Source organism: Falco biarmicus, chromosome 5 (genome assembly GCF_023638135.1).
Source record: "Falco biarmicus isolate bFalBia1 chromosome 5, bFalBia1.pri, whole genome shotgun sequence".
NCBI lineage: Eukaryota > Metazoa > Chordata > Aves > Falconiformes > Falconidae > Falco > Falco biarmicus.
This window is the reverse complement of record NC_079292.1, coordinates 38455515-38480861: the sequence shown is the minus strand read 5'-3', so window position 1 is coordinate 38480861 and position 25347 is coordinate 38455515. Positions and strand designations below refer to the sequence as shown.

The window sequence follows — 25347 nt, the reverse complement described above, 5'->3', positions numbered from 1 at the left end:
CACATCAACATCCTATTTTGTTAACTGGATTTAATTCTGAGGTCTGTGTTCTAAATCATGTCAGCTTTGACTTCATTGCTTTTCAGTTATATCTAGGGAATCAAGTGTTCAAATAAGTTCTGATAAATGGTGGTGTAAATTAATGAATACAATTTTGCAGATTAACAGGGCAGTGCTCTGGGTAAGAGAATTAGGTGTTTATTGAGCAGTGCAACTTTTAGTTTGGCATTAGTACCTTTAGTATGTCCTTGATGGTGTGTTTTTTTAAATGTCTTATTTGTCAGCTTTCTTAGCAAGGAAGTGTAAAGTATCTTTCAGTTCCACCTAATATCTGTCAAAGAAAGTATTGCTTAGAGTTTAATGTTACCTAAGAAATCCGTGAATGTGCTTTTTAGTGAAAGCATGACATGTTCTTAACACACTACAGTCTTGCAGACTGCAAGTTCTACTGTTGTCTTCCTCTTGCCACCAGTTAACTTCTACCTTTTTTTCCAGTTACACTGAAAGCACACAATTCACTACACTAATTTGCTATTAATTTCACCTCCTGCTGTTACTGGAGTAACATTGCATTATTCTGGCTAGAGGTGTAATGCCTATGGCCGAAGCACTCCAAACAAATTTGATCTTGGAAGCAACAAAGGACTGGGCCCAGATAGTATGTGGATGGCAGACTAGGGAAATTCTGCTTGGGAATATTGGGAGCCCTAGGCTTTGACCTAGGTGATGGAGCAAAATGCACCCTCAGCAAGACTAGAGATGACACAAAACTGGGAGGAGAGTCTGATACATCAGAGAGGTGTGCTGCCATTCAGACAGACCTCAGCAGGCTGGAGAAATGGGCAGACAGGAACCTCATGAAGTTCAAAAGAAAGCCAAAAGGCCTGCACCTGGGCAGGAATAACCCCAGGCACCAGTACACGCTGGGCTGTGTCAGGGGACGGGCAACAAGATGGAAAGCAGCTTGGCAGAGAAGCACCTGAGGTCCTGCTGGACAAAAAGCTGAACATGACACAACTGTGTGTCTTTGTGGCCAGGGCAGCCAACAGCCTCCTGGCTGCATTGAGAAAAGCATTGCCAGCAAGCTGCGAGAGGTGATCCTTCCCCTCCCCTCAACACTGGTGAGACACCCCTGGAGTGCCAGGTTCAATTCCGGGCTCCCCAGTACCAGAGAGACAGGGATATACTGGAGCAGGTCCAGCGAGAGGCCACAAGGGTGATCAAGGATTGCAGCATCTGACCTACGTGGAGAGGCTCAGAGTGCTGGGACTGTTCAGCCTGGAGAAGAGAAGGCTCCAGAGCAATCTTACCAATGTGTAGAAATACTGGGGCGGGGAAGATAGGCAGCAAGTAGAGTGAAACCCAGTTCCCACTGAAGGAACAGGAGGCACTGAGCACAAACTGAAGCACAGACAATTCCATTTAAGTTAAGAAATTATGTTTTTACAGTGAGAGTTATCAATGGAATGGGGTTTCCAGGGAGGCTGTGGATCATCCAGCCTTGAAGATGCTCAGAACCTGACTGGACACGGTGCCAAGCAGCCTGGCCTAGGTGACCATTCTTTGAGCAGGGGATTTCACTAGACATCTCCAGAGATGCCTTGCAGCATCAGCTATTCTGTGATTCTCTGATCTGCTTTGGTTACCTCCTGTAGTTTTATTTGCCACCTTAAGCTGGTTTTCTTCACAATTATGTCAACACAGTATTAAAGAAAACAGATTTATCCTGATAAACAAAAAATTTTACTGTAGAGTTTTAGACTCTGAAATAGTTTTCAGTTCCATTTGTGTTCTATTTGAAAAGCTGTGCTGTGATCCCTTCCATTGAGTCATTGCTGAGTGTAATCAATGTAGCTTCCTTCAACAGAAGCAGAGTTTAGTTTATCTGCACTCCTGCTGATTACCACTTTTCTCAGATCTTCGTCCTTCCCAGACACCATTGAGGCCCCTTACTGTTCATATAAGAGCCGTTTCTGCTTCAGAAGCCGCTTCATTTCTCAGACAGCTTTTCTTTGCTTGTCTGATGTACAGTGAAGATGGTTTGCATCAAAACTGTCATCAGTGTTCCTTGAAGAGGAGGGCCAGTTCCTTGCACTTGCTGTCCAGAGTCTGACAAACTTGTCTGAAGGGTTTTACCCTTTAACTGTACTAGGTAGAAATGTGATAATCCTGTCAGTTTCTTAAATATTGTTTCGAGTTCGTTAATAGCTCTTCAATCTACAGGTAACGTTAGGCTTGCCCCTTCATCCTTCTAGGTGATTAATGTAAAGAAACCTTTGGTTTTCTGAGTAGGGGCTTTCAGTGTTACAGAGCTCAAGACAACTAGAGGAGAGATGGTGAAGAAACAGGTAAGATCCTTTGTTGTACCATAAACAGCTGTAAGCTGAGTAGGAGTAAGGCTAAGATGATTAAGAGACCCTTGTAATTCTCCCAAGTGTTGTCGTATCATAGTTTCTTATTATCAAAAAGCAATAATTCAATACTATTAAATATTTTTGTTGTACTGGAACTTCTGTATAGATTTTTTCAGATTCTTTTGAAGGGATATTCTGTGTATCATTTTAATTTACTTCAGTGCTGACACCTAAGGCTTCATTTTTTATTAAGGCCTAAATGGCTTTTGCAGATCTGAGCATTAAATAAAACAGGAGTGACAAACAAAAGGGAGCTTTTGGACTTTATGAAAACATTATTCTGAATGTTTGAACCCCTATCAAGCAAAAAAAAAAGTATTTGGCAAGTAGATGTTTTAGTCACAATCACTTACGTACATGTCTATGTTGTAAGCTGAAAAAACTGAGAAAAATATGAATCTCACGAAGCATTGCTGTGCTGCCATCTGTGGATGTTTCCTGAGTACTGCTTTGCCCTTTTGGGATATTAGTGATTAGAGTTCTGTGGAAAATTATTTTTTCTTTCACAGTGAAAACCTAAGAGTTCACAAAGGGTTTATTTTGATTCAAAAACAGGAGAAGAAGGAAAGTAAATGTTTCCATTAAAAACACTTCTTTTGGTTTTTTCCTCCCCACATCTTCATGTTTATGTGGTTTTCCATGTGTGATTGTATATACTTGACTTTTGAACAACAGCTGTTGAGAGCTTTGCAGTGGGGTATTTCAGCAGGTTTTTTTCTTCCGAAAGCTGATTAATATTCCCTCTTTGGATATTATTGCTGAGAGTGAAACCTGAAATGATAAAGTTTTTGATGTTCTGTCTCAGTTGCCATTGGCATACAGAATTTGGGTTAAGGGGTGTATTAGCTGAGGGCTTTTCTCTACATCTGACACTTAGCACTTCAGACAAAAGTAGGATGGACAGGTGTAAAGTAATTTACTTTTTCTCCTGTTACTTGGATCTTTCTTTCAGTGAGTCAGCTCTTGTCTTATATTAGAAGGCTGATATACAAAATATCAATGTCCCTTGCATAAAATTGTTATTAACTAGGACAGTTGAAGAGCCATGATTCTTACAGGAACACTCAATTTTTAGCTTGATGTGATCTTATTGTCTGCTTCTTGTTTCCCCAGTTCACTGTCATGATAGGTAATGATGTTTGCTTTGAAATTTTATTCTTAGTGTTATTTCTATGTGATACCCCTTATAGGCTGTGAATAAATGTTTCCTCATTATATTAGGATTATATTAGGATTATTTGGGTTACAGGGAACTTCAGGAGGTTTCTAGTGCAACCTCCTGCTCAAAGGAAGGTTGGCTCTGAGGTCATACCAGGTTGCCCAGGGCTTTATCCAGTTGGGTCTTGAAAACCTGCAAGGAGGCTGTACAACTCTCAGCTGCACTGCATGACTTCTTACAAGGAAAACTTTTCTTAATATCCTTAACTTCTCTTATTTCAGCCTATGCCTGTTGTTTCTTGTCCTCCCACTGTGCACCACTGTGAAGGCCTGGTTCCGTCTTCTACTTAACTTCTGTGTAGGTACTAGAAGGCTCCTGTTGGGTATCCCTGAAACAGTCTCTTCTGCAGGCTAAGTCCTGATGCTGCAGCCTTTTCTCACAGAGCAAGTGCTCTCAGGCCACTGACTGTCTTGATGGCCCTCTTTCTTCATTCATTTTATCAATTAAACAATAAGAGTCTTTGTAAACTCTTTTGTCAAAGTTTTCCTATACTTAAATTATGTGGATTTAGATAAGTATAACGTTGACTTTTTATTATTATTTTTCCACCTATATGAAGTTTTCGTAGGACAGGTGGACTTGCTAACAGGATCATAGTCTAATATTGGAATCAGAGTATTCCAGTGAGGCTACAGCATTTATATTTTTAGAGAGAGAGAGATACGACGCTAAAAGATTATTTATTGTTCATTTTCCTGTGTATCTTAATGCCTGCCACACCTTGCTAGTTACAGCTATGCTATCTAAACAGTAGACTATATGTGTGTTTACAGGTGAATAGGTCTCCTTTTTGACTTAGTAGTTTAGAGTTGTTCCATGGTGTTTGTATGCATGTGTATGTACGTTAACAATGCATGCAGTGTTACCTAATACAGTTGATGTATAAATTGTGTGAAGCATCGTTTTGTCCAGTCACATTGTTTGTCTAATTTTCTTGGAGGTTGATTAAGATCACTTGATACTGATTACCTAAATAGTTGTTATCCATAGATTGCTCTGCTACAGAAATGTCTTTTTGCTTTTTTTTTTTCCCCAACTGATTAATATGTAACATGGAACTGTAATTCCAGTGTCAACCTTTGTCATGTTGAAGACCAATCCTTCCCTTCTGTAGTTTGTCTCATGGTTGGTCTTGTAGCTTCTATGTTCTGTTCCATTTTTGCCAGTGATCATTTAGCTAAAAGACCAGTTTGGGTTCAGAGACTGAGCACTTACGTTTTGGTGGTTAAAGAAAACTTGTGGAGGCTGCAGTACCTGAAGTGAAGTGCTGTTCTGTTACCTCATTAGTTCACAAATGGTTTTCTGTAGTTTTACTGTATTTGTTTAGCTTTTGTGGTTTCTATTATTCTTCACCTGTTGGTATATTTGTTAGTTTACCTATGTGTTTTAAATAAAATCCAAAACTGCTACGTTGAACAGGGAGGGTAAATCTGGTGACTTTGCTGTCTAGTAGATTGTCATGGTTCTAATGTTTGGGGTTTTTTTTTTTATTGATGCTTTCCTTGAGGCTTCCTTGGTAACCTACAACATACCACAACGTGAGAAAACTAAGAATGTAGGCTTCCTTTCAAATTGGCTTCTGGATGCTTTTTCCCTGTGACTTTATGATCTTAAATAGCTCTCTATTGTCATACTTTTCAAGAAGTAAACATATTTGCAATTATTTAGTTTTGTCAGTTATGTTGAAAAAAATCAGCGTATTTGTGGCCAACTGCGTTAGTTCCTTTAGTAGCTACTCTTTTAAAAGTTGTGGCATCTGATATTTCAGAAAAAAAGTCAGCTCTGTATCTCAAAAATTGATGTGTTCAGATGGATACTTGTGCATTCCAGTACCACCATTGGTGTTATCTTAGGCTGGAATTTGGAAATCTTTATAAGGAAAAAGGGAAATTACATCTTCCTGACTTATACATACAAACATAAATTAATATTCTGTGAAAGTGACAAAACTAATTAATCAGGTAAAAACTAGAAAAAGATAAATTAAGTTTTTGGTGAAACAGCACACTGTCAGCACATTGTGTAGTGCTTGACTAAAAACCTATAGAAATTTGTTCTGGACATTCCTTACACTAAGCTGATCAGCTGAACTGATTTGATCTCCTAAACCAGCCCAAAAACAATTCAGAGAAGAGTGAGGAGGAAACATAGTTTTTTGACAGGTTAGTGAGGTGAGTATGTTTTATTACGCAATCAGATGAAGATCAGCAGAGAAGGGGCAGGACTTCTTTGGGCAGTAGGCTTTGTCATATCACTCAGATTGAACATGCAGTTTTACCTGTAGTATGCTTTCATTTATAGTTATTTTAGTGTGGTTTGCACTGTATTGTTTCTGAGTATCTGGTGTAACTTGGTAGTCTAACCATTCATTTAGGTTGACGCTAAAAATAATCTTTTGAAAAAACCCTGACTGACCACTGCTGTATGGATTTGAGACACCAAGTGTTTCTCCTCTTAGCTGCATGGGTCCATTCAGAACTGGCAACACGGACCTGTGAGGCTGGAGGGGCTTGGCATCACCACTGCTAGGAATAAAAGCTCTTTGCCATGTAGCAAGAGAAAAATAAGCTTTCTTCAACCCTCAGTGTCCAAAAGGGCCTGTAATATCAGGATTTTTTTTCAGTGTTGATAGCTCATGGAACCTATAGGTGAAGAGGGAAAGAAAGGAGTGTGATACAGGCATGAAACTCTGCTCTCTACAGCATGTGAATGATTTTGCTTTGTAATATTACACAGGTGTGATAGGAAGAAATAGGAATAACTTTTTTTTTTTTGCTCTGCTCAATAAAGATGTAATTCTTGCAGTCTCAGTTGTTGTATTTTATGCAGTAGCATATGTGGAGCTAATATTTTTGTTCTTCCCCTTGTTTGCAGAGAGGCAGATGAGACTGAAATATTTGGCCTTGGAGTCTTTAATAGAGGAAAGAATTCAGAAAAGCTTATAATATTTAATGAAGAAACTTTGCTTAATCTATATGCTGAGGCATGGGGATTATTTCCAAGCGATGGAAAAGTTTGTGTTTAAAAGAGTGTGAGGAGTAGCACACAAAAACTAAAAATGGTTTACTAAAACTGTAAATCATATTTTAGTGATTACATCCTGCTGTCCCTAAGTGCTGACAGAAGAGACAAACTGGTAAAGCGAATAAGTCATTATCTCAGTCTAAACAAAGACCCTTGCTTTCCTTGATGAATTTCAGCTCTAAACAGCTTCACAAAATTTAAAAGAACAAAGGAAGGGCTAGACCAATTGTGATTCGAGGTCTAGTCCATCCAGCACAGATCGCTGTCTTCAATGGCATCCATAAACAGATGTCTAGGAAGAGAAGGAATAGGGCAAGCATCCTCATCTTCCCTTCCCTCCCACCCTTGCCAAAAAAAAATAAAATACCTGAGTTTTCAACTATTTTCTGTTCACATGTTGTTCTGAATGTGGTGTAATTTGATGTAATAAACCTTGTTGGCTCTTTCTTCCAAATACCTCTGCAGCCTGTTCTTGAGGCCCTGTAAACTTTGTGCATCTATAACAACTTTGAGCAAGGAGTTTCATAAAGCTACTATTCATGTATCAAGAACCACCGTAATTTGTTTTGAACCTCAATACAAATTGTGGTGTGACACTGTGTTTGGCTGGACTACTATGTAATAAATTCTGACCTGAAGCTTTTGTAAAATACTATCTGTGCATAACTTGTAATGATAGCTGTAGCCAGTCTTGGTTAAAAAATATTAATTTTCTCTGGAAAAGGCCATACTTCTCTTTTTTTTTCTTCTTCTTCTATTTTCTTCCTTGCAGGCACTAGGCTTTACAGTTTAAGGTATTGTTCGCGACTGCTTTAACAACATTTGAACGTTCTTTTGTTTCAAATCACTGTTCTAAAACCCCTGCATTTCTACTTACAGTGTCTGAGCAACACACCTCCTCTTACAGAATACTTCCTCAATGATAAATACCAAGAAGAGCTGAATTTTGACAATCCTTTAGGAATGCGAGGTGAAATAGCAAAATCTTATGCAGAGCTCATCAAGCAGATGTGGTCAGGAAAGTACAGCTATGTTACCCCAAGAGCATTTAAGGTCAGTATGAAATTTAACCTGAACATACATTGTTATTAGATTAAGTATACAGAACGTATGGAAACAGGCAATAATAAGAATTTAAAGTAATATTTATCAGTATGCAGTCCATTCATTTAACTGTTAAAATGCTGGGATGTATGTTTAAATAAGTGTAAACTGTCCTTGTGCTTTGATCTTTGAGAATTAGTTTTGGCTTCCTGGCTCCATTGAAAAGTTATTTTTTAAAAAAAAGTTTTACCTTTTCAACTTTCTGCTGTAGCATCTCAAAAATACCTAATCTTTATAACAATAAAGATACCAGAAATATTTGTATTTATTTTTTATAGACACAAGTGGGACGATTTGCACCACAGTTTTCTGGTTATCAGCAACAAGATTGTCAAGAGCTACTGGCTTTTCTCCTGGATGGATTACATGAGGATTTGAACCGAATTAGGAAAAAGCCTTACATTCAATTGAAGGATGCAGATGGGAGACCAGACAAGGTAGTGGTTTTGGTTGTGATCATCTTCATTTTAGTCAAGGCTATACATTGCTAGATACTTCTTAGATGATTGTGCACTGAAGGGTTGGGACGCTGATCATGCGTTGCTTTTTCTGAAAGAGATGTCAGAAAATAAGCCAAGACCTTAAAATGGAGATCTTGTTCAAGTACCTTTGTAAATTTCTGTTTATTTGGAAGGTAATTGAGGGGGTGGGGAGGGTGTTAAGGTTTTGTTAAGACTTGTTGTTCAATTCAGTGCTGAGTTCAGCTGGAAAAAAAAATCCTGTTCTGTTGTATGCAGCATTCTGTATCTTTCCAGTACTCTTACTTTAGGAAAATTCTTCTGGCATTGAGCTACAAGCATACAGATAATTTCTTTTGCTACAAGTATGAATTACTTTGGTGGAATTTTTAGTCTTGCTTTTGTCTTGCCCCAAGCCGTCTGAAGTTTCTCTCAGACTGTGTAATATCACTGACAGAATCTTTGTCTGAGGTATAAACATACATCTTTGAACCTGTGATCCTGACAGTAGTGCATTTCTTACCAGGGTTCTTTGGAGTGAGATTTCTATGTTTAGGTGGTAACTGAGAATGTTCTATTAACTACTCTCACCAATAATTCTCACTATTCATTTCCTACTACTTTGTCATAACCCAGGTCATGCTTTAATTGCAGGTGGTTGCTGAAGAAGCCTGGGAAAACCATTTAAAAAGAAATGATTCCATCATTGTAGATATATTTCATGGCCTTTTTAAATCCACCCTAGTTTGTCCTGAATGTGCTAAGATATCTGTAACCTTTGATCCCTTTTGTTACTTGACACTTCCATTACCCATGAAAAAAGAACGTACTTTGGAAGTTTATTTAGTTAGAATGGATCCACTTGCGAAGCCTATGCAGGTAAGCCTCTTAGTTTATGTACAAAACTCTTGATTCATGTGGCATTAACGATGAACTTGAGTTCCTTTACATTTTTTAAATTTATAAGAACAATAAGCAAATCCAACAAGCTTTAGTTTTCTGGTATGTGTTCTGAAGTCCCACTTAGAAAGCCTGAGGAAAGCTATACATACCTTCTTACATTTCTGTCAGTTTCAAGGAAGATATTGGTGATTTCTTTATGGTTGTATTAATAAGGCTTCATAATATTTGAAATGTCTGCTGTCCTCATCTTTTATTTTAGTGTTGCTATAACGAATTTGTATGGTTATAAAAAAAAAAAAATTACACACTTAATCCAGAATTAATTTGTCAATTTCTTAGCCTCAAAAGGCAAATATTGGTAATAAATGGTGCATAAAACCTCATGACTAAATATATTAGGTAGTCCTGAATTCTTCTGTGCTATCGCTTAATAGCCAAAAGAAAAAATTTCAGATGAGATTTCTGTGTGAAGAGTATCTCTGTTGCCTTTTTTAGGAAGGATGGTATTACACTCCTTAGAATGGTATGAAACAATGCACATAGCTTATGGTAACAAAGTCATGATTAAATAGTTCTAGCTGTACCTTACGGGGTAAGTGAGAATACGTGAAATAAATAAGACACGGGCAGTTAGGCAGACTTGAAAAAAGGTTTTAACACATGAAATCAGAGTACTGTAAGAAGGAAGGTGGGGGGAGAGGGAGCGTTCTCAAAAGCAATGTGAGTTAGGCAACTGAAGGTAAAGGGACATGTATTAACTAGTGGGAGGTGAACCTGACAGAAATTTGATTATTTGTGAGAACAAGTTTGCATAGGGGACACAGTAGTTGAAAATGACCCTGTATGACATAAGATGGTTATGCAGGAATAAATAGTGTTTGGGAAGAGTAAGAGTTCAGTAGAGCTTTTGTGAGTCTATATAACTATAAAACTTCAGAAAATAACAAACACCTCCTGTACTTGGCAATTAATTACAAATTTATAATACTTATTTCTAAATAATCCTGTTCTTATTACGCATATGACAGGTAAGAGTCCTATGTGGAGTTTCATTACAAACTGCAGGTGTACTGCAGTAAGGGAAGCCACAGAGAGGTTTTCTTTGACTGTTAGTCATCAGGTTCTCTCTCTGCATGTGAATTTAAATTTGATTTTTATCCATTGCCTGCCATTGCTTTTTTTCCTAGTAATACATAAACAACTTGGTTTGTATTTCAAATTTAAGAATCTAGTCAATAGCACGCACGGTATTTAAATGCTTAATTAAGTAGGTGCTGTTGAAATATAAATCTAAGTAGTTGGTGTGGTTAATCTTCTTGTGGAGAAAATAAAATAACATTTTTAAAAAGCATTATAAAAACTAATAAATGTAGTGTTCAAAAATGTGTGTGTTTGTATGAGCAAAGTTGTGAAGGTAACTACTACATTTTCAGCAGCTTTCAGAATTTGTATTAGTTGATTTACATACTTTACACCTTAAGCTCAGGAATCTGCAGAACATGTGATAAGTTTTTTGTTTTTTTCCTCATGCATATTCTCTTAAGAAATGAAAGTGACATTTTTTTTTTTTTTTAGTACAAAGTTGTTGTTCCCAAAATTGGAAATATACTGGATCTTTGCACAGCATTGTCAGCTTTGTCTGGTGTTGCTGCAGATAAGGTAAGAGTGATTGCTTATATGAAGCACAACTATGAACATTTTAACACATTAACCTGATTTAATGATATATACTCCATTTTCTTTTTAGATGATTGTTACTGATATATACAATCACAGGTTCCACAGGATATTTGGCATGGATGAAAATTTAAGTAGTATTATGGAACGTGATGACATTTATGTGTAAGTACAGATAACATGCTTCATGTCTCTTTGTAGTTTGTTTAGGTAACTAGACATAAGACAAAGACAAATATTGGGGGGGTTATTATTTTTTAAGTGTTCCCCTTTATAATCTTTTAAATGACAGTTGTCCTTTGTATTTCTGATGTTTTTCTTTTAGATTTGAAATTGCTATCAATAGAACAGAAGATACAGAACAAGTTATAATTCCTGTTTGTTTAAGGGAAAAGTGCAGGCACACTAGCTACAGCCATAGTGGTTCTTCACTGTTTGGTCAACCTTTTCTCATAGCAGTGCCTAGAAACAACACTGAAGATAAACTGTATAACCTGCTGCTGCTAAGAATGTGGTAAGGTTATTGTTTAGAGAAAAATGCATTTGTCATGAATAATGCCAATAGGTGGAATCGGTAGGAACTCACTTTTACATGCATTGCTAACAAACTGATCAGATTTGACTATTTAGTCTTTATTATAGCTGCTTGAGTTGTGAACTAGTGTGGATTTTAATTTGATCTTTTGTTAGCATGACCTAATTCAAAAATTACTTGAGAAGACAGTAGAGGGTCAATCTGTATTGACAGTTTAAGGGAATTAATTCTGCTGTAAACATAGCTGTTAGTTAGGGCTTGGTAAAATGGAAGTGTTTTGCCAGTTATTCTTCTATAGTTATATCTCCTGTATCTACTATAAAAGTTTATATACTAATTTATGTTGTAGAAGTATGTTAGGCACTTTCTGAAACTAGACTGGAATAAGTATCACTATGTGGAAGAGATTAGAATCGTTACAACTTCCAGTTGAAATTTGTGCTTAATTTTCTGTTGAGGTAACTTTTCTTGTAACTGAACCCATATATTTTTTGTGTAAAAAATACGGTTAGTGAACAGTTAAAGAAGTGATTTCTGGATAAACAGAGACTTAACATCAAAAATCAAGTTGTATAAAATCAAGTAACTGCCAAAAACATCAGAGTACAGATGAGCAGAATTTCAGATGTGCCTGTAACAATAGACATGTTAGGCAATAAAACTGTTAATTCTGAATAAATCAGGAGTTAGGGAATACAGTATAGTAGAAAGGAATTGCTGTAAGCATGTAATTGTTTGGCTTGAATAATGTAAATATTTTAAAATCCATTGATTCTAACTGTTGCTTTCGTTTTTTATATTTAGCCGATATGTAAAAACATGTACTGAAAGTGAAGACACTGAAGGATCCCTACATTGCTGTAAGGACCATGGTATTAATGGTAATGGCCCAAATGGAATACATGAAGAAGGATCTCCAAGTAAGACTGTAATATCTGAACTTGCTTAGTGATTTGTGTTCGGTTTGTCATTGAAGTTAGTTCTGTAGTGTCTTTCATGAAAGTTATTGTTATTCTACCTCATTTCTTCCTGATTCTTCTGATTGTTTTAGGTGAAATGGAGACAGATGAACAAGATGATGAATCCAGCCAGGATCAGGAACTTCCTTCAGAGAATGAAAACAGCCAGTCAGAAGACTCAGTTGGAGGTGACAATGACTCTGAAAACGGATTATGTACTGAAGATACTTGCAAAGGTCAAACACTCATGGGACACAAAAAGCGATTGTTTACATTCCAGTTCAATAATTTAGGCAATACTGACATAAACTACATCAAAGATGATACCAGGCATATTAGGTTTGATGACAGGCAGCCTAGGCTTGACGGTAAGTCATGGGGAACAGATTGGGCAACATTTAATTCTACTTTTTTCTGATTCTTTCATAGAATAGTATTTCATTCTTTGTGTGTGCTATTTGATGTATCTCTTTTCCCAATAGTCAATTCTGTATAAATAATGAATTTGCTATTGTAATTAACTCTTAGAAATGCAATTTTTTCATCTTAAGTTCATCCTAGCATTAATTCATCTTGAAGAGCGTTTGCCCAAAGTTAATACAATATCATGTAAAGCAAGAAATAATATTAAGAGAAAACATGTTTTTAATCTTAGAAAGATCTTTCCTTGCTTTGGATTGGGATCCTGAATTGAAGAAGAGATATTTTGATGATAGTGCAGCAGAGGTAAGCTGTTTATGTTGCTCCCCTTTCCAGCACCGATAAAACTTAAATGTGAAAAATACAACTTAATTAACGTGACATAAGAGATTATAGTTCTTCAAAAGAAGCTAGTATGTCTTTTTCACATCTTTCATAGTAAATATGTTGTCATAAATAAACTTCATTTACCCATCTAAGTAATTAGCCAATTTGAGGCTTACTAATTTGGAAGTAAATCTGAAGCTGTGAAAACTTTTTGCTTGAGTGGTTTCTGATGAGTTTTTCCATATATAGGAGCTTTGTAGTTACTGTCTATAGTAAGACGACATCACTAAAATGAGTTTTGTTTCATTTGTTCTCTTAACTCAAGAAATACTTCTCTTTAGGATTTTGAAAAACATGAAAGTGTGGAATATAAGCCTCCAAAAAAGCCTTTTGTGAAATTAAAAGATTGCATTGAGCTGTTCACAACAAAGGAAAAACTAGGTGCTGAAGACCCATGGTAAGAACAAAAGAATAAAATTGTTATGTTCTGTGGTGTATTTCTCAAAATGTAATCAGAAATACACCTGAACATTAACAGAGATACCTAATTGATTTCTTAATGGTATTTTGAATCTTATAATCCTAAACATAGTTGAAAATCTCTAAGTGTTTTCTACTTTGATCCATTGCTTAACTAAAATTGTTACTATATAGAGAAGCAACGTTTATATTGGAGACAATGCATAAGGAGGAAGGGTAGATCCCTAAGATACTCTAGTATGTGAATTGTGATCCACAGTGAATGAATGATATTGTGCCAAATCCAATGCAGTGGTTTAAACAAATATTCTTTTCCAAGATGAGAAAGGTTGGTGCATACTGGCTTTTTTTTTTAATGCAAATACATAACTTGCCTCCCATTGATACATGAGCTAGGGATGTGTCTAAACCACAGGTCTGTGGGATGGGGGATGTGTGTAGTCAGTAGAACCTCTCAAATTCATGTTCCAACCATTAAGTTTTTGGTGGAGACTTTTATTCTGATTCATGGTTCTTCCAGATTATGATTTGGGATTGTATCTGAATATTCACAGTTACAGGATATTCCTGTAAAATCCTTCTTCTCTGGGAATTTTCTAGCAGATAAGAAGCCTTCATCAACATCAGAAGCTCAGAATTAAGTTTGAAAAGAGGTTCTGCCACTTTTTCTTTTTTGGATACTTAAAAGTTTTGGAGACTTCTGTCACTGAAGATCCTCCTTTATTTGGGCAGGGGAGAAGGGTGACTTAAAAATTGTCTTTTTTTTTTTTTTTCTGGGTTGGCTAGATTATACAACACTGGCTAGACTGTTTGAGATATCCTATAACTCAGGTATGGTGAAGCGCTTCCATTTTTGCAGCACATTTTAAGTAGAATATTTAAACTACAAAATACAGCTACCGCTGAAGTCAAGCAGTTGCTACTAGATACATCTCACCATAGGTCACTAATCACATTCTTTCTTCATTTGTCAGGTCTTCACAGGTCTAATCTACAAGACCTCATCAACTCTAGTCCAGCGCTATTTGTATTCCAGATATTCTAAGCCAACTGAAAAAACTATTCTTCAATTACAGCCAGCCCTTACAGTTCTCCTAATTTCTTGTCTTTATCTGATGTTGCTATGTAAAGACACTTGTGCAGGCTTTTTTCTTCTCTTTTTTTTTTTTCCCTAGATCTTTGCTTGTTAGATACCAAGATGCAGAATATGCATAGACCACTTCACAGAAGAGTTGCTTCCATGCATTGTTCTTATTTACCTTCCTCCCTGAGCCTTAGTTCTTGAAAGGTTCAAGTATGCATTGCAGGGAACAGGATTTTAGAAGTCACTGCCTGTTTTGTACTTGCCTACTAAGGAGGCAAACTTTTTTATTACGGAGTTTTTCAGGTTCCAGTAGTCACTGTTACCTGGCTTTAGTGGTAGGTGGGATGGGGTAGGAGGTGGATGAACTTGGAAATTGAAATTTGGAAGAACCACAGTTGTCTGTTATTTATGGTTTTTCATATAGTTAGTTTTCCTGAAGTATTTTCATAACCATCTTTTTTTTGTAAGAGAAAGCTGTGTTTTGACTAAAGATACAGGGACTACTGTAGGAGATGAGTCCTGTACTAAAGGGTGCTACTTCTGTGTTTAAAATGCTGTAGGCTTCACTGTGAGCATGCTTGCACGCTAGCACCTCACATTTTAAACTGGAAGGAATATCAATGGCACTAGTAACAGAAGGCGGAACGTGTGTGTTTCAGCTCTTGCTCATTCAGTTCCTCCCATGTTACAGGCTTTCTCTATGGTAATGTATTTTAACATACATACGGACTGCAATTAATTAATATTTTTTTTTCCTTTTAGGTATTGTCCAAACTGTAAAGAACATCAGCAAGCTACCAAGAAGTTAGACTTATGGTCACTGCCCCCTGTACTGGTAGTTCATCTAAAGCGCTTTTCCTATAGCAGATACATGAGAGACAAGTTGGATACATTGGTTGACTTTCCAATAAAGTAAGAAACCTAAACATTTTGGTGCTAGAAGTGTAAAAGTTAGCATGACTAGGGCAAGTCTAATCTGTCAATTATGTGAAATGTTTGCTTTCAGCTTCCATGTGTGGATCCAGTAAACACTGATGACAAAGTGCTTGTAGGTGAAAAGTATGAACTTGGAAAAATTATGGAAGAACTCTATGAATACTTTTGGTTAACATTACTGGTTCGTGTTCCACTCCTCACAGAGTGAAAGAGATGCACTGTCAGTGTAGTCTGGTACATGTGTTTTCTGTGAGGAATATAAAGTTAAAGGGTTCGAAGACAACCAAAATGTAAAATGGTTAAAAATATTATTAACGTAACCTTCCTTTGGTTGTTTTTTTGTGTTTCGTTTTTTGTGGTTTTTTTTTAAACAGTGACTTGGACATGTCAGAGTTCCTTATTAATCCCAATGCAGGGCCTTGCCGCTACAACTTGATTGCTGTCTCCAACCACTATGGAGGAATGGGAGGAGGGCATTGTAAGTTGATTTCAAATATCATCATTTTATATGTTAGCTTTCTTTCCCTGTTTATTTTGATTTAAGTACTGATCACTTTGAATCACTGGCAATCATTAATGGTTGAGGGACAATTTTTTTTCATTACCTTGAAATGTTTTCACAAATATTCTAACAGAAAAATCTATATGAATTGAGCTGTCATGGATAACTGTAGGTTCTTTTATACTTCGAGCTATGCATATTGTGAAAAGATAAAATGTAAGAGCTACTGTACTCTTACAACTGATTTTGTCTTACTTGTCTGTATTTTTGTACATTGTGCATCTCCTTCAAAAAGAGAAAAATGAAAAAGTCACTGAGGGATTTATTTTGACCTTTCTCACTATACATTCGCATCAGAAGTGGAACGTTATTAGTTAAGTGTTCTTTGCTTTAAAAGAAGTGTGAAAGTATGAGTCTAATATTGATAATAAGTTTTAGTTAGTTAAATACCAAGTGTTTCACAGTAACATACTAGCAACTGATTATCAAGCTGTGAAGATACAGAGTCCTTAGACATTGTACCTTTTTGTCCTAGATACTGCTTTTGCAAAAAATAAGGATGATGGAATATGGTACTACTTTGATGACAGTAGTGTGTCCAGTGGATGTGAGGACCAAATAGTGGCAAGTACCTTCTGTGTTTCTAAAATTGGGACTGTTGATGATGTTTTATTCCTAAGGGAATAAAAACAAGGAGTAAATCATGAACCTGGCAGTAAATTTGTAGGTAGTAGTTCGTGTTCTTTCAAAGGACAGTACAAAATAAAAATAGTTTGCTCCAACATGCAAAAGTAACTTACATGGAAGCTTTGGGTTCCTTTGTAATTTTACCTTGTAGACTTGGCAGAAAAAAAGAAAATTGATAACTTGAATTGTAAATTTTTGTCTGGAGCCTCAGGAGCATATTATACTTCTCTTTTACAGTCCAAAGCAGCGTATGTGCTCTTCTACCAGAGACAGGACACAATCAGTGGAACTGGCTTTTTCCCTCTTGACCGGGAAACTAAACAAGGTGCTTCAGCTGCCACAGGCATCCCACTAGAAAGTGATGAAGATAGCAATGAAAATGATAATGATATAGAAAATGAAAATTGTATGCACACTAACTAATGGAAGAACTAGAAGCCATAGAAGAGACTTTCTCACTGGGGATACCTATTGGAAGAGTGAAATTGCCCACCAAATTAAGAATAAAAATCTGAGAAGGGGAGTTTCAGATAACAGAATGTAAATCTTTATTACATTTTAACATGTGCAGTACTTGAAGTGAAACAATAAAAACTTAAACAGAAATTGTCTCTAATGCATTTACAGTCTTGTATTCACAAGCTATATATAGGAAGTCACAAATAAACCCCTTTTAAGTTTTCTGCTGCTGTTCTGATGGATTATGTTTTCTTTTGTTTTAGATGTGAGTTAATAACTAAAATGTTAAATCTGTGGACTTCTGACATTTATTTTCTTAGTACTGCAAGAATACTACTGCCAAGTCTAGTTTCTGGATGAATATATACTTATTCTTTAGGCTGTCACACAGACTACAAGTAAAAATGTCATAAATATATAAGCAGTAGTCTTCTTGAAACAGCAAATATTTGTTTCTCCCTAATTTTTATTTTTTTTTTAAATTCGGTCACAATAGAAGAAATAGCTTGAAAAGGTGTTTTAACCTTTTGTGATCTAGTTGAGCATCCAGAATATTATGTTCATCTTGCTGCTGCTGTGGAACAGGTTCTGGATTTCATGCTGCATTAACAAAAAGTTTTTCAATTAAATGTAAGTATCCTTTGTTGCTTGTTGGAATCTACTCTGCAGACGTAAATCCTGTTATCTTGCTTATAAGACATGCATAATTTTAATCTGGTGTCAGTCCAAAATTTAAAATTGTGCTGTAAGTTCTCTCTTCCCCAGTTTTTGTAGTTTGACAGCTTGCAAACTACTCTGTAATAGGGTCAGAGTTAATAGTATTCTGTATCCATAGTAATGACTGTATATCAGGCTTAGATGAGAATTTTTTCAATATAACCTGCCTTTAAATTGTTAATGAACTAAATAACTTTAAAGGTAGGCCTGTTAATTTTCTTTGTGTGTTCCTGATGGAATTCACCATAGCCTTACAGCATATCTGAAAAGGTAACTCATTATAAGAGAATTGGCATTTGCATGTTCAAGTCAGAACCTGTACAGTATATAAGGCATATAAACTTTTAATTGGATTTTAGTTAACTGTGTTCAGGGGTCCAGGATGCCAAAACAAGTGTGACAGTTTGAAACATTTTTTAATTTGCTGCTTTCCCTTTGATCTAGTTGGAAGAATGTATTGTTGATTTGTATACAATACTGCCTTTGAGAGGGGCTCTTCAGTGTGGGGGCACACTTCACATATCTACTACCTGGAGAACTGCTTTGTGTCCCACTGTTCAAACAAATAATTTAAAAAGAAGAAAAAAGCAAAAAGTATGATGTTCTTCACTTGAACTAATCAAATACAATAGGTTATAAATTGTGTATTGTAAATAAAAGTTCACTCTGTGAGTGCACATTTTGGTAAATTATTTATTTATGTTAGCATTAAAAAGTTTAAAAAATTGCATTTGACCAGGATATAAATGAGGTATGTTGGACATGGCTTTGCTTTATACCTTGATATTAAAACTGGTGTTTCATCCTGGTATTTTAAAGCTGCTTTGAGGTTTTTTTTTTAAATGTAAACTAACCTCCTGCATGACAGAGGTTAAAATTTTGTCTGCACTTGAGTTCACTTGGGTTTACATTTGAAATGCGCATGTTTATTTATACAGATTTCAATAAAGCTATTCAAGGCCTTACTTAGTCTTCCATTTTCTTACAAGTTCTTTTCCCACAGTGCTTGTGTAATGAGTAGTCTTTGGCTAAGACTCACATTATTGGTTACAAAATGGCTATTTATTGACCAACACAGAAGAAGATTAATAGTATTTCCAGAAGAAAGTATATACAAAAGAGGTTCTCCCATGTCATTGTCTGGCTCTAAAAACATTTATAAGGCCACAATGTTTATTGTCGTAAACATTATTACTTGTTTTTTAGAAGTAATACTGTAACAATAATTAATCAAACAGAAGGATACTAACTCTGAGATGGTTGGTGAAATGAGATAATATATTTAAGGTGAGACAAACCAATAAGGTGGAGGGTAAATGATGCAAGCTTTTGTTTTTAAAACCTGGTATTTAGGTGTGGAATACAGTAACCCAATACAAAGCTATGTGCTAAATAGCTTGTGAGTTTAACTTGCTTGTTTTAGTCAGAGCACTTGAGAGGTGAGATTTATCTGTGGAGTAGAGGAAGTAATCCTAGAGAAGCGATCATCTCTTTGAATAGCACAAAGAGCCCCCCTGCATTCATAACTCCCACTGGTTTTCCCACGTCCTGTTAGCCTAGAACTTGCTTGGGAAAATCACGAAGGACCAAAGGATCTGCTTTGACTTACCAAAGTCTCACTTTGGAGTTTGTGATTGGAGCTTTGATACCTAGTAACTTGGTCTCCTAATGCATTTCATTCTGCTTTTGAAAATGCAGATATGTATATACATACATAGGATCTTACATTTGAAGGAATGTACTTACCTACTAATGGCTGGATCATCCAGATAAGAGTTTAAAAGGGTATTGATCAAAGTAACATTTAGTTAGGAAAAAAATACATAGATTCTAATTTTTTTGTTGTTACTGCTAATTTGTCTTCCAAGATTACACATACCAAGTTTGTGTAACCAGCTTCCTAATCAGATGTAAAAATCAGTAACATTTCTGTGTGACTGTCTCAGAGGTGTCTAGGAATTCAGCCAAGTTGTGAATTTCATAAAATTATCAAGTATTCACACTTAAGGTATGGTAATTCATCCAGTGTGGGCATGCTTAAAATTAAAAATATAGGAAGCTTATTATTCTTTACGGTGTCATATCAAAAGTTGTTGTCATTCAGCTAATCACTTATATGGATAAGAAGGAGGGTCCTAACGTCTTTATGAATAATCTCTGATAAAAATATACAATATGCCTTCTTTTTTTCAGTTACAATGACAGCAAGCTTTCTGATGGCTATAAATATTATTTTGGGGTTTAAGCTGATAAGATACAGTTAACCTTGTTAATGTGAGAGTCACAGAAACAAAATGGAGTAGGAGGCAGAAGACAGCTTGTAGCTTGCAGTTACTCCACAGATTTTGTAACAGCGGTCCATGACTTGAAGTCTGACTGGGTGGGAAGGATACTGCCCAGGACCTCTTGTTTAACTTTGTTTCAGACAGTGTTCTGGATGTTTCAGTGGAGATCAATTCACTGACCTTGTCTACCATCCACTTTAATTAAAGTCCAGCCTTCCTGGCATTCTGAAGTGAAGTTCGCAACTTACACTTGAGATGACAGAAAAGAAAAGTTGTCAGATATTACCCTGCCAGATGATGTAGAAACATCTCCTGCATCTACAACTAGCTGCTACTGAGAAGGCCGCAACCCCTTCTAGCTTTCCCAGTAAGTTAGCGCTGTGTTTATGGAGCGCAGTGTATTTTTTAAGTGTTTTAAAATCTTTATGGAGGGAAGTCAGGACAGCAGGCAAAAAGACTAATTGGCAAACCCACCAGTTTTCTTAAAGTTATGCCACCTTCTTTGATGTCAGACTGTAATTTCAGTGTATGGTTTCTCATTGTTTCCAAGTACAAGTTATTTTGACAAAGATAATCACTATAAAGGTAGTGAAACACTATGAAAGCTCAATCTGATAGAATAAGCATATTCTTAGTCTGCAGGCAAACTGCTCTCTGCAGATTTTTTTAGTTCTTTTTCCTTGAGGGGTAAACAGTGAAAACAGTTCCTCTTTCTTAGTTTCAACATTGCATGCTTTACTGGCACTGTGTGTTCCTGGGGCAGGCAGGGAGACATGTCTTACCGAAAAAAAATTAAACCTTGGAACAGCATGGAAGCCTCAGAAGAGTCGAAATGTGCCGCATCTATGACCAATTTATCACATTCCCTAGTTAATGAACTGGGTTACTATATGCTGTATAGCATTAACAGCCAAATAATGCAAAAGCTGATACCAGATTCAGATGATAAAGCATTCGCATCAGTCAGTATGGTTTTATGAAAAGTAAGTTTAGTTACCGGGGGCGGGGGGCAGTGACTGAAAAACAGTTGATAAACTAGAATTATTTAACTGCTTGGTACTTTAGTATTGCTTCAAGTATCACATTACTTTCATCAAAACATGAGTGTTACGCGGTATCACCCAATACAAAGTTTAGAAACAGACCAACAATCTCAAAACAGTTTCCATTAGGAAATCATTGTGGAATAGGGGCATGACTGGAGAAGTTGGTGGCACTTGGTCTTAAATTAATGTTTTTACTCAGTGTGTAAAATACTAAATCATTTCTACAGAAAGCAGAAAGTAGTAAGTACCCCTAAAACCTGTTCAGCCCTGGTGGCGATTCAGCGTGAGCTCCCGATGTGAAACAGTGGCCTAAGATACTGCCCCCCCCCCCCCCCCCCCCCCCCCGCCTTGGATACGTAAGCAGAAATAAGTCGACTTAATCTTTGAGGGCTGTGGTAAGGATCCTGGGAAAACACACCATCTGAGTTACTACCTTTTAAAAGGTCAGACTGTAACCTGGGAGACGTTACAGAAAAAAAATATTCAAACCCCTGAGTAAATAAATTTGCAGTAATTGATACAAAGAATTGTTTTCTCAGAAGTGCCTCGATTTCTGTGTGATACTGGGGGGGTGGGAGTGGCTGTATGCAGGGGGTACTGCAGTGGGGAGAAACGTTCAAAGAACTAATGGTTCAAATTGAAACCAGACAATCTGAAAATAGAGGTAAGTGTGGGAGTCTTTTGTGCAATTACTTTTTAAGAAGCAGAATAAAGATGCCAGTGGAACAACCACCGGAGGTAAGCGGTGGGTGCTGGGGGGGTGCCCTCCCTGGGCTGGGGAGGGAGGTGGCCTGGGCACACCAGGGCCCTTCCCCTGCTGGGGTGGAGGCTTGGTCTGAGCCACCCGACTCAGCTTTGAGATCTGCGAATCTGTAAAAACCCTTCTTTTTTCAGAGAAATGCTTTTCTCTCTTCAGACCTAATGGCACCACTTAAAAATCACTTCAAAGTTTTGAACGGAGGCCTGAATCTGTGGGTAGTTTGCTGTGAGCTCAGTGGGGTTTGAGGGAAGGCCGCCTTCGCTCACCAGTGCTTTAAGAATTCATTAACATAGGTTTCAGGGTAGCAATACATATGATTTTTCTTCCCTTCCTGTACCATTGCTACTAACAAATTAAACTCATGGAGCTGCTCCAAATCCCATCTGAACAACCCCTTTGATTTATTGTCATTTCTTCAAAGTAACTCTTCCCCCTGGTTACCACCTAAACTGAAATACGCATCTCCCTTTTCCTTCTTTGCAATGCTGGAAGAGCATCCCTGACGATATTTGCATGACAGTTTCTGTTAAAGCACAACAACGGGTTCAGACATGCCCCTGTTGAAAAATGCATGCTTCCTCAAAAACAAAAATCAAAACCCACACATCGTACGGCTGGAACGAGGTCTGCAGCTGGCTCTAGGGGCACAAAGGCATTTTCCAAAAGACAGCGAAAGGTGTCTGGAAAGAATTCAGATGAGCTATGCTTGGTTTTGATATCTGTTAATGTTATGAAATACATACTGCGCTGTGGGGTGTTGCGTAAATGTGTGTCTCAGCTGAGAAGTCTGCAAAGCGCAGGGATGGTAATTATTAACTCTGTATTATCTATACCTATTCAAAGCAAATATGAAGAATACCCCTTCTGCCAACTCACTAGTATGTTTCTCAGTCATATGATACACAAAGTTTAAGATTGCTCATATAGGACTCATTTCCTTGGGCAATTTGCTGAGTAAGAGGAAAAGGTATTTGGATTCTATTTGAGTTCTGCTTCCCCCATTCCAATGGGGAAACAGCAGCTTCCATAAACTCTAATATAATGCAGCTGCAAGTGAACGGGTCAATAAAAGTTACACAGTATTGCTACTCTATAGTATTTGCCAAATCAAAACACCTTAGTCATGTTGACTAATTATGCATTATGTAATAGCTGCTCATTGAATTAAATGCAGTGTCTAAATAACCTATTTATTTGGTGAGACTGACGTCCTGAATAATTGCCAGGTATGACATGGATCCTAAATACAACTTCTAGAGCTGAGACCTAGATTCAGACATTTTTAAAAAGCGTACTAGGACTGCTGACAATGGCAGTTTGATTTTCACATCTTTTACATTTTCACATTTTTTACAGAGAAAAAATACTCTGCTACCTGTGAGTTTTTGGCCTCTGCACCATGTGGACATTTTGGGGATTACTGTAAAAGAAAATCATTCATATACTAAAAATTTTTTTGTTTCCAAATTCTTAACTAAAAAAATGTTATGAACATTTTAGATTAACAAACTACAGTTGGGCAATGAAGTCAGTGGAAATGTTTTGATCAAACATATTAAAAATATTCAGATTGCTGATGCCTATAATACACAATAATCACAATCAACTTATGGGACAGAGACAATAGAACTTTCTAAATAAAATATCCTGAATTGTTGAACTAACTTATTTTTACACAGCTGGAGGAAATGAGATGTATGTGTTGATTTTTGGTATAGGAAATAATGCCTTAAAAGTTGTCTTCATGAAATGTAACCTTAGATATTTCTGTAATATTTTTCAGATAAGGTGGCAAAGATTAAGAGATAAATCATAAAAGGTTGTATAACTACTTGCTATGGGAAGCATTTGGTTATCCTCTCTTTCTAATCTTTGGATTTCTGTTTGGTTAACATTGTGCTCAGTCTGAAATTCTAATTTAGAAATCTTATTTTTATGACATAAATCACTCCTTTAATATCAAGTGTGATGGAATATAACATCCCCATCTTCCTAGTAGCATTTGACAACATTATTAAATTTGACAGACATGGTATTCTTTCCTTGAAATAAAAAGCCCACATAGATATAACAACTTAATTTATTTAACCAATATAAATCCCAAAATTTTTGTAAACAAATGTACAGTTAAAAATAAAAGGAAACAAACCAGTTTTAAGATTTAAATTTCCATATTCCATTCCATAACAAACATATCAAGTAATCCAATGTGACTACACCAGTAGGAAACAAAAGCAAAAAACTCATGACAAAGAGGAAGAAATTATGCAGAACTGTGAATGTATGTGAAAACGATGAATCACAGCTAAGACAAGGGCAGGAGTATGGAAAAGGCTATACTGCATTAATAGAAAAGATGAATGTAATGAGAAAGTAGCTGTAGGATACCCATAAGGAGGTGGTAAAGGATTTCAAATACATTCTAAAAAAAATCAGGGTACTATGATTTAAAAAAAAAGCAAATACTGCCAAAAATCACTAACAGGTGACTGAGAATTATAATCTTTGGGTTGCCTTGTAGGGAAAGAAAAAAAAAAAAGTAATTTGGCCTAGCAATGGGCTTAACTTCTTAGTGAAAGATGCAGAAAAGCAGTAGAAAGGAAATAAGCTAGAGGTGATTGTAGTACATTATGAGGACATTTTGAAATAAGACAGTAATAGGAGTGACATATTATTTTTTGACGAGTCCTTACCTAGTCATTATCTAGAAGACTGCAGTTTATGTGTCCAAGTATTGGATAATGTCTTGAAAGCAGGAACTGTGTTAATAATTTTGAGGAACAGGTTTACAAAGGAAGGCTCCAAATATCCTGAAGGAGAAAAAGAATGAAGTGTCAAGTTCTTTGAAACCCTCTTGTAGCTGTCAGTAAGGCTGGTCCTGCCTTCCTATGATCTCTCCAACAAAATAAGACTTGCAAGCCCACCAGACGTGTATCCCCCAAACTGAAGTGTGGCTGAGCTAGTCAGGAGCACAGCCATTTCATAAAGAATTTGTCAATACTTAGTACATGTTAACTTCTAATTTTATAATTAGTCTATCAAATCTTCGTAGGTCATGGCATGATTGTGTTAGTTATGACTGGAACAGGGAAGTAAGGCCCCTAGAAATAAACACCCATAGGAATCTACTGATGACCATGCTGCCAAAGGGAAATAAGGGCTCAGACTGGCTGAACAAGTTTCACATCCCATTTAATGATCCATTCAGTAGCTCAAGGGCTTGGCTCTCAGCTGGAACGGCAAGTGTTCAGACCTGGAATTTCCTACACATCCAGCCAGTGGTCAGCCAAGAGTGAGTGCATCCATGCACCAGCATGAGGAGACAGACAAGCTCATCCACTGATGCCCTGA

The 25347-nt window shown here is 36.7% G+C and overlaps 1 protein-coding gene and 1 long non-coding RNA gene across 3 annotated transcripts in view; one reads left to right on the top strand and one right to left on the bottom strand.

Moving 5' to 3' along the window:
* USP15 (ubiquitin specific peptidase 15) overlaps nucleotides 1-18870 on the top strand; it is a 70175-nt gene extending 51305 nt beyond the window's left edge. Inside the window, exons 9-22 of one of the 2 annotated variants that reach the window (XM_056339958.1) lie at nucleotides 7537-7710; nucleotides 8040-8198; nucleotides 8874-9098; nucleotides 10698-10781; nucleotides 10870-10964; nucleotides 11125-11313; nucleotides 12139-12254; nucleotides 12386-12661; nucleotides 12949-13019; nucleotides 13382-13497; nucleotides 15367-15516; nucleotides 15915-16018; nucleotides 16578-16666; nucleotides 16967-18870. In XM_056339958.1, coding sequence (XP_056195933.1) covers nucleotides 7537-7710; nucleotides 8040-8198; nucleotides 8874-9098; nucleotides 10698-10781; nucleotides 10870-10964; nucleotides 11125-11313; nucleotides 12139-12254; nucleotides 12386-12661; nucleotides 12949-13019; nucleotides 13382-13497; nucleotides 15367-15516; nucleotides 15915-16018; nucleotides 16578-16666; nucleotides 16967-17152 — 2034 coding nt within the window. In that variant the 3' untranslated portion in view covers nucleotides 17153-18870. Of the gene's footprint in view, nucleotides 1-7536; nucleotides 7711-8039; nucleotides 8199-8873; nucleotides 9099-10697; nucleotides 10782-10869; nucleotides 10965-11124; nucleotides 11314-12138; nucleotides 12255-12385; nucleotides 12662-12948; nucleotides 13020-13365; nucleotides 13498-15366; nucleotides 15517-15914; nucleotides 16019-16577; nucleotides 16667-16966 lie in introns of those variants that run through there. The other variant, XR_008822028.1, reaches the window with a different exon arrangement.
* Nucleotides 1403-12436, bottom strand: LOC130149847 (uncharacterized). The gene is made up of 2 exons (XR_008822030.1): nucleotides 12353-12436; nucleotides 1403-6275 (listed from the first exon to the last, which is right to left on the bottom strand). It is a non-coding gene; the product is annotated as an uncharacterized LOC130149847 (long non-coding RNA).
* Nucleotides 18871-25347: the final 6477 nt, after the last annotated feature.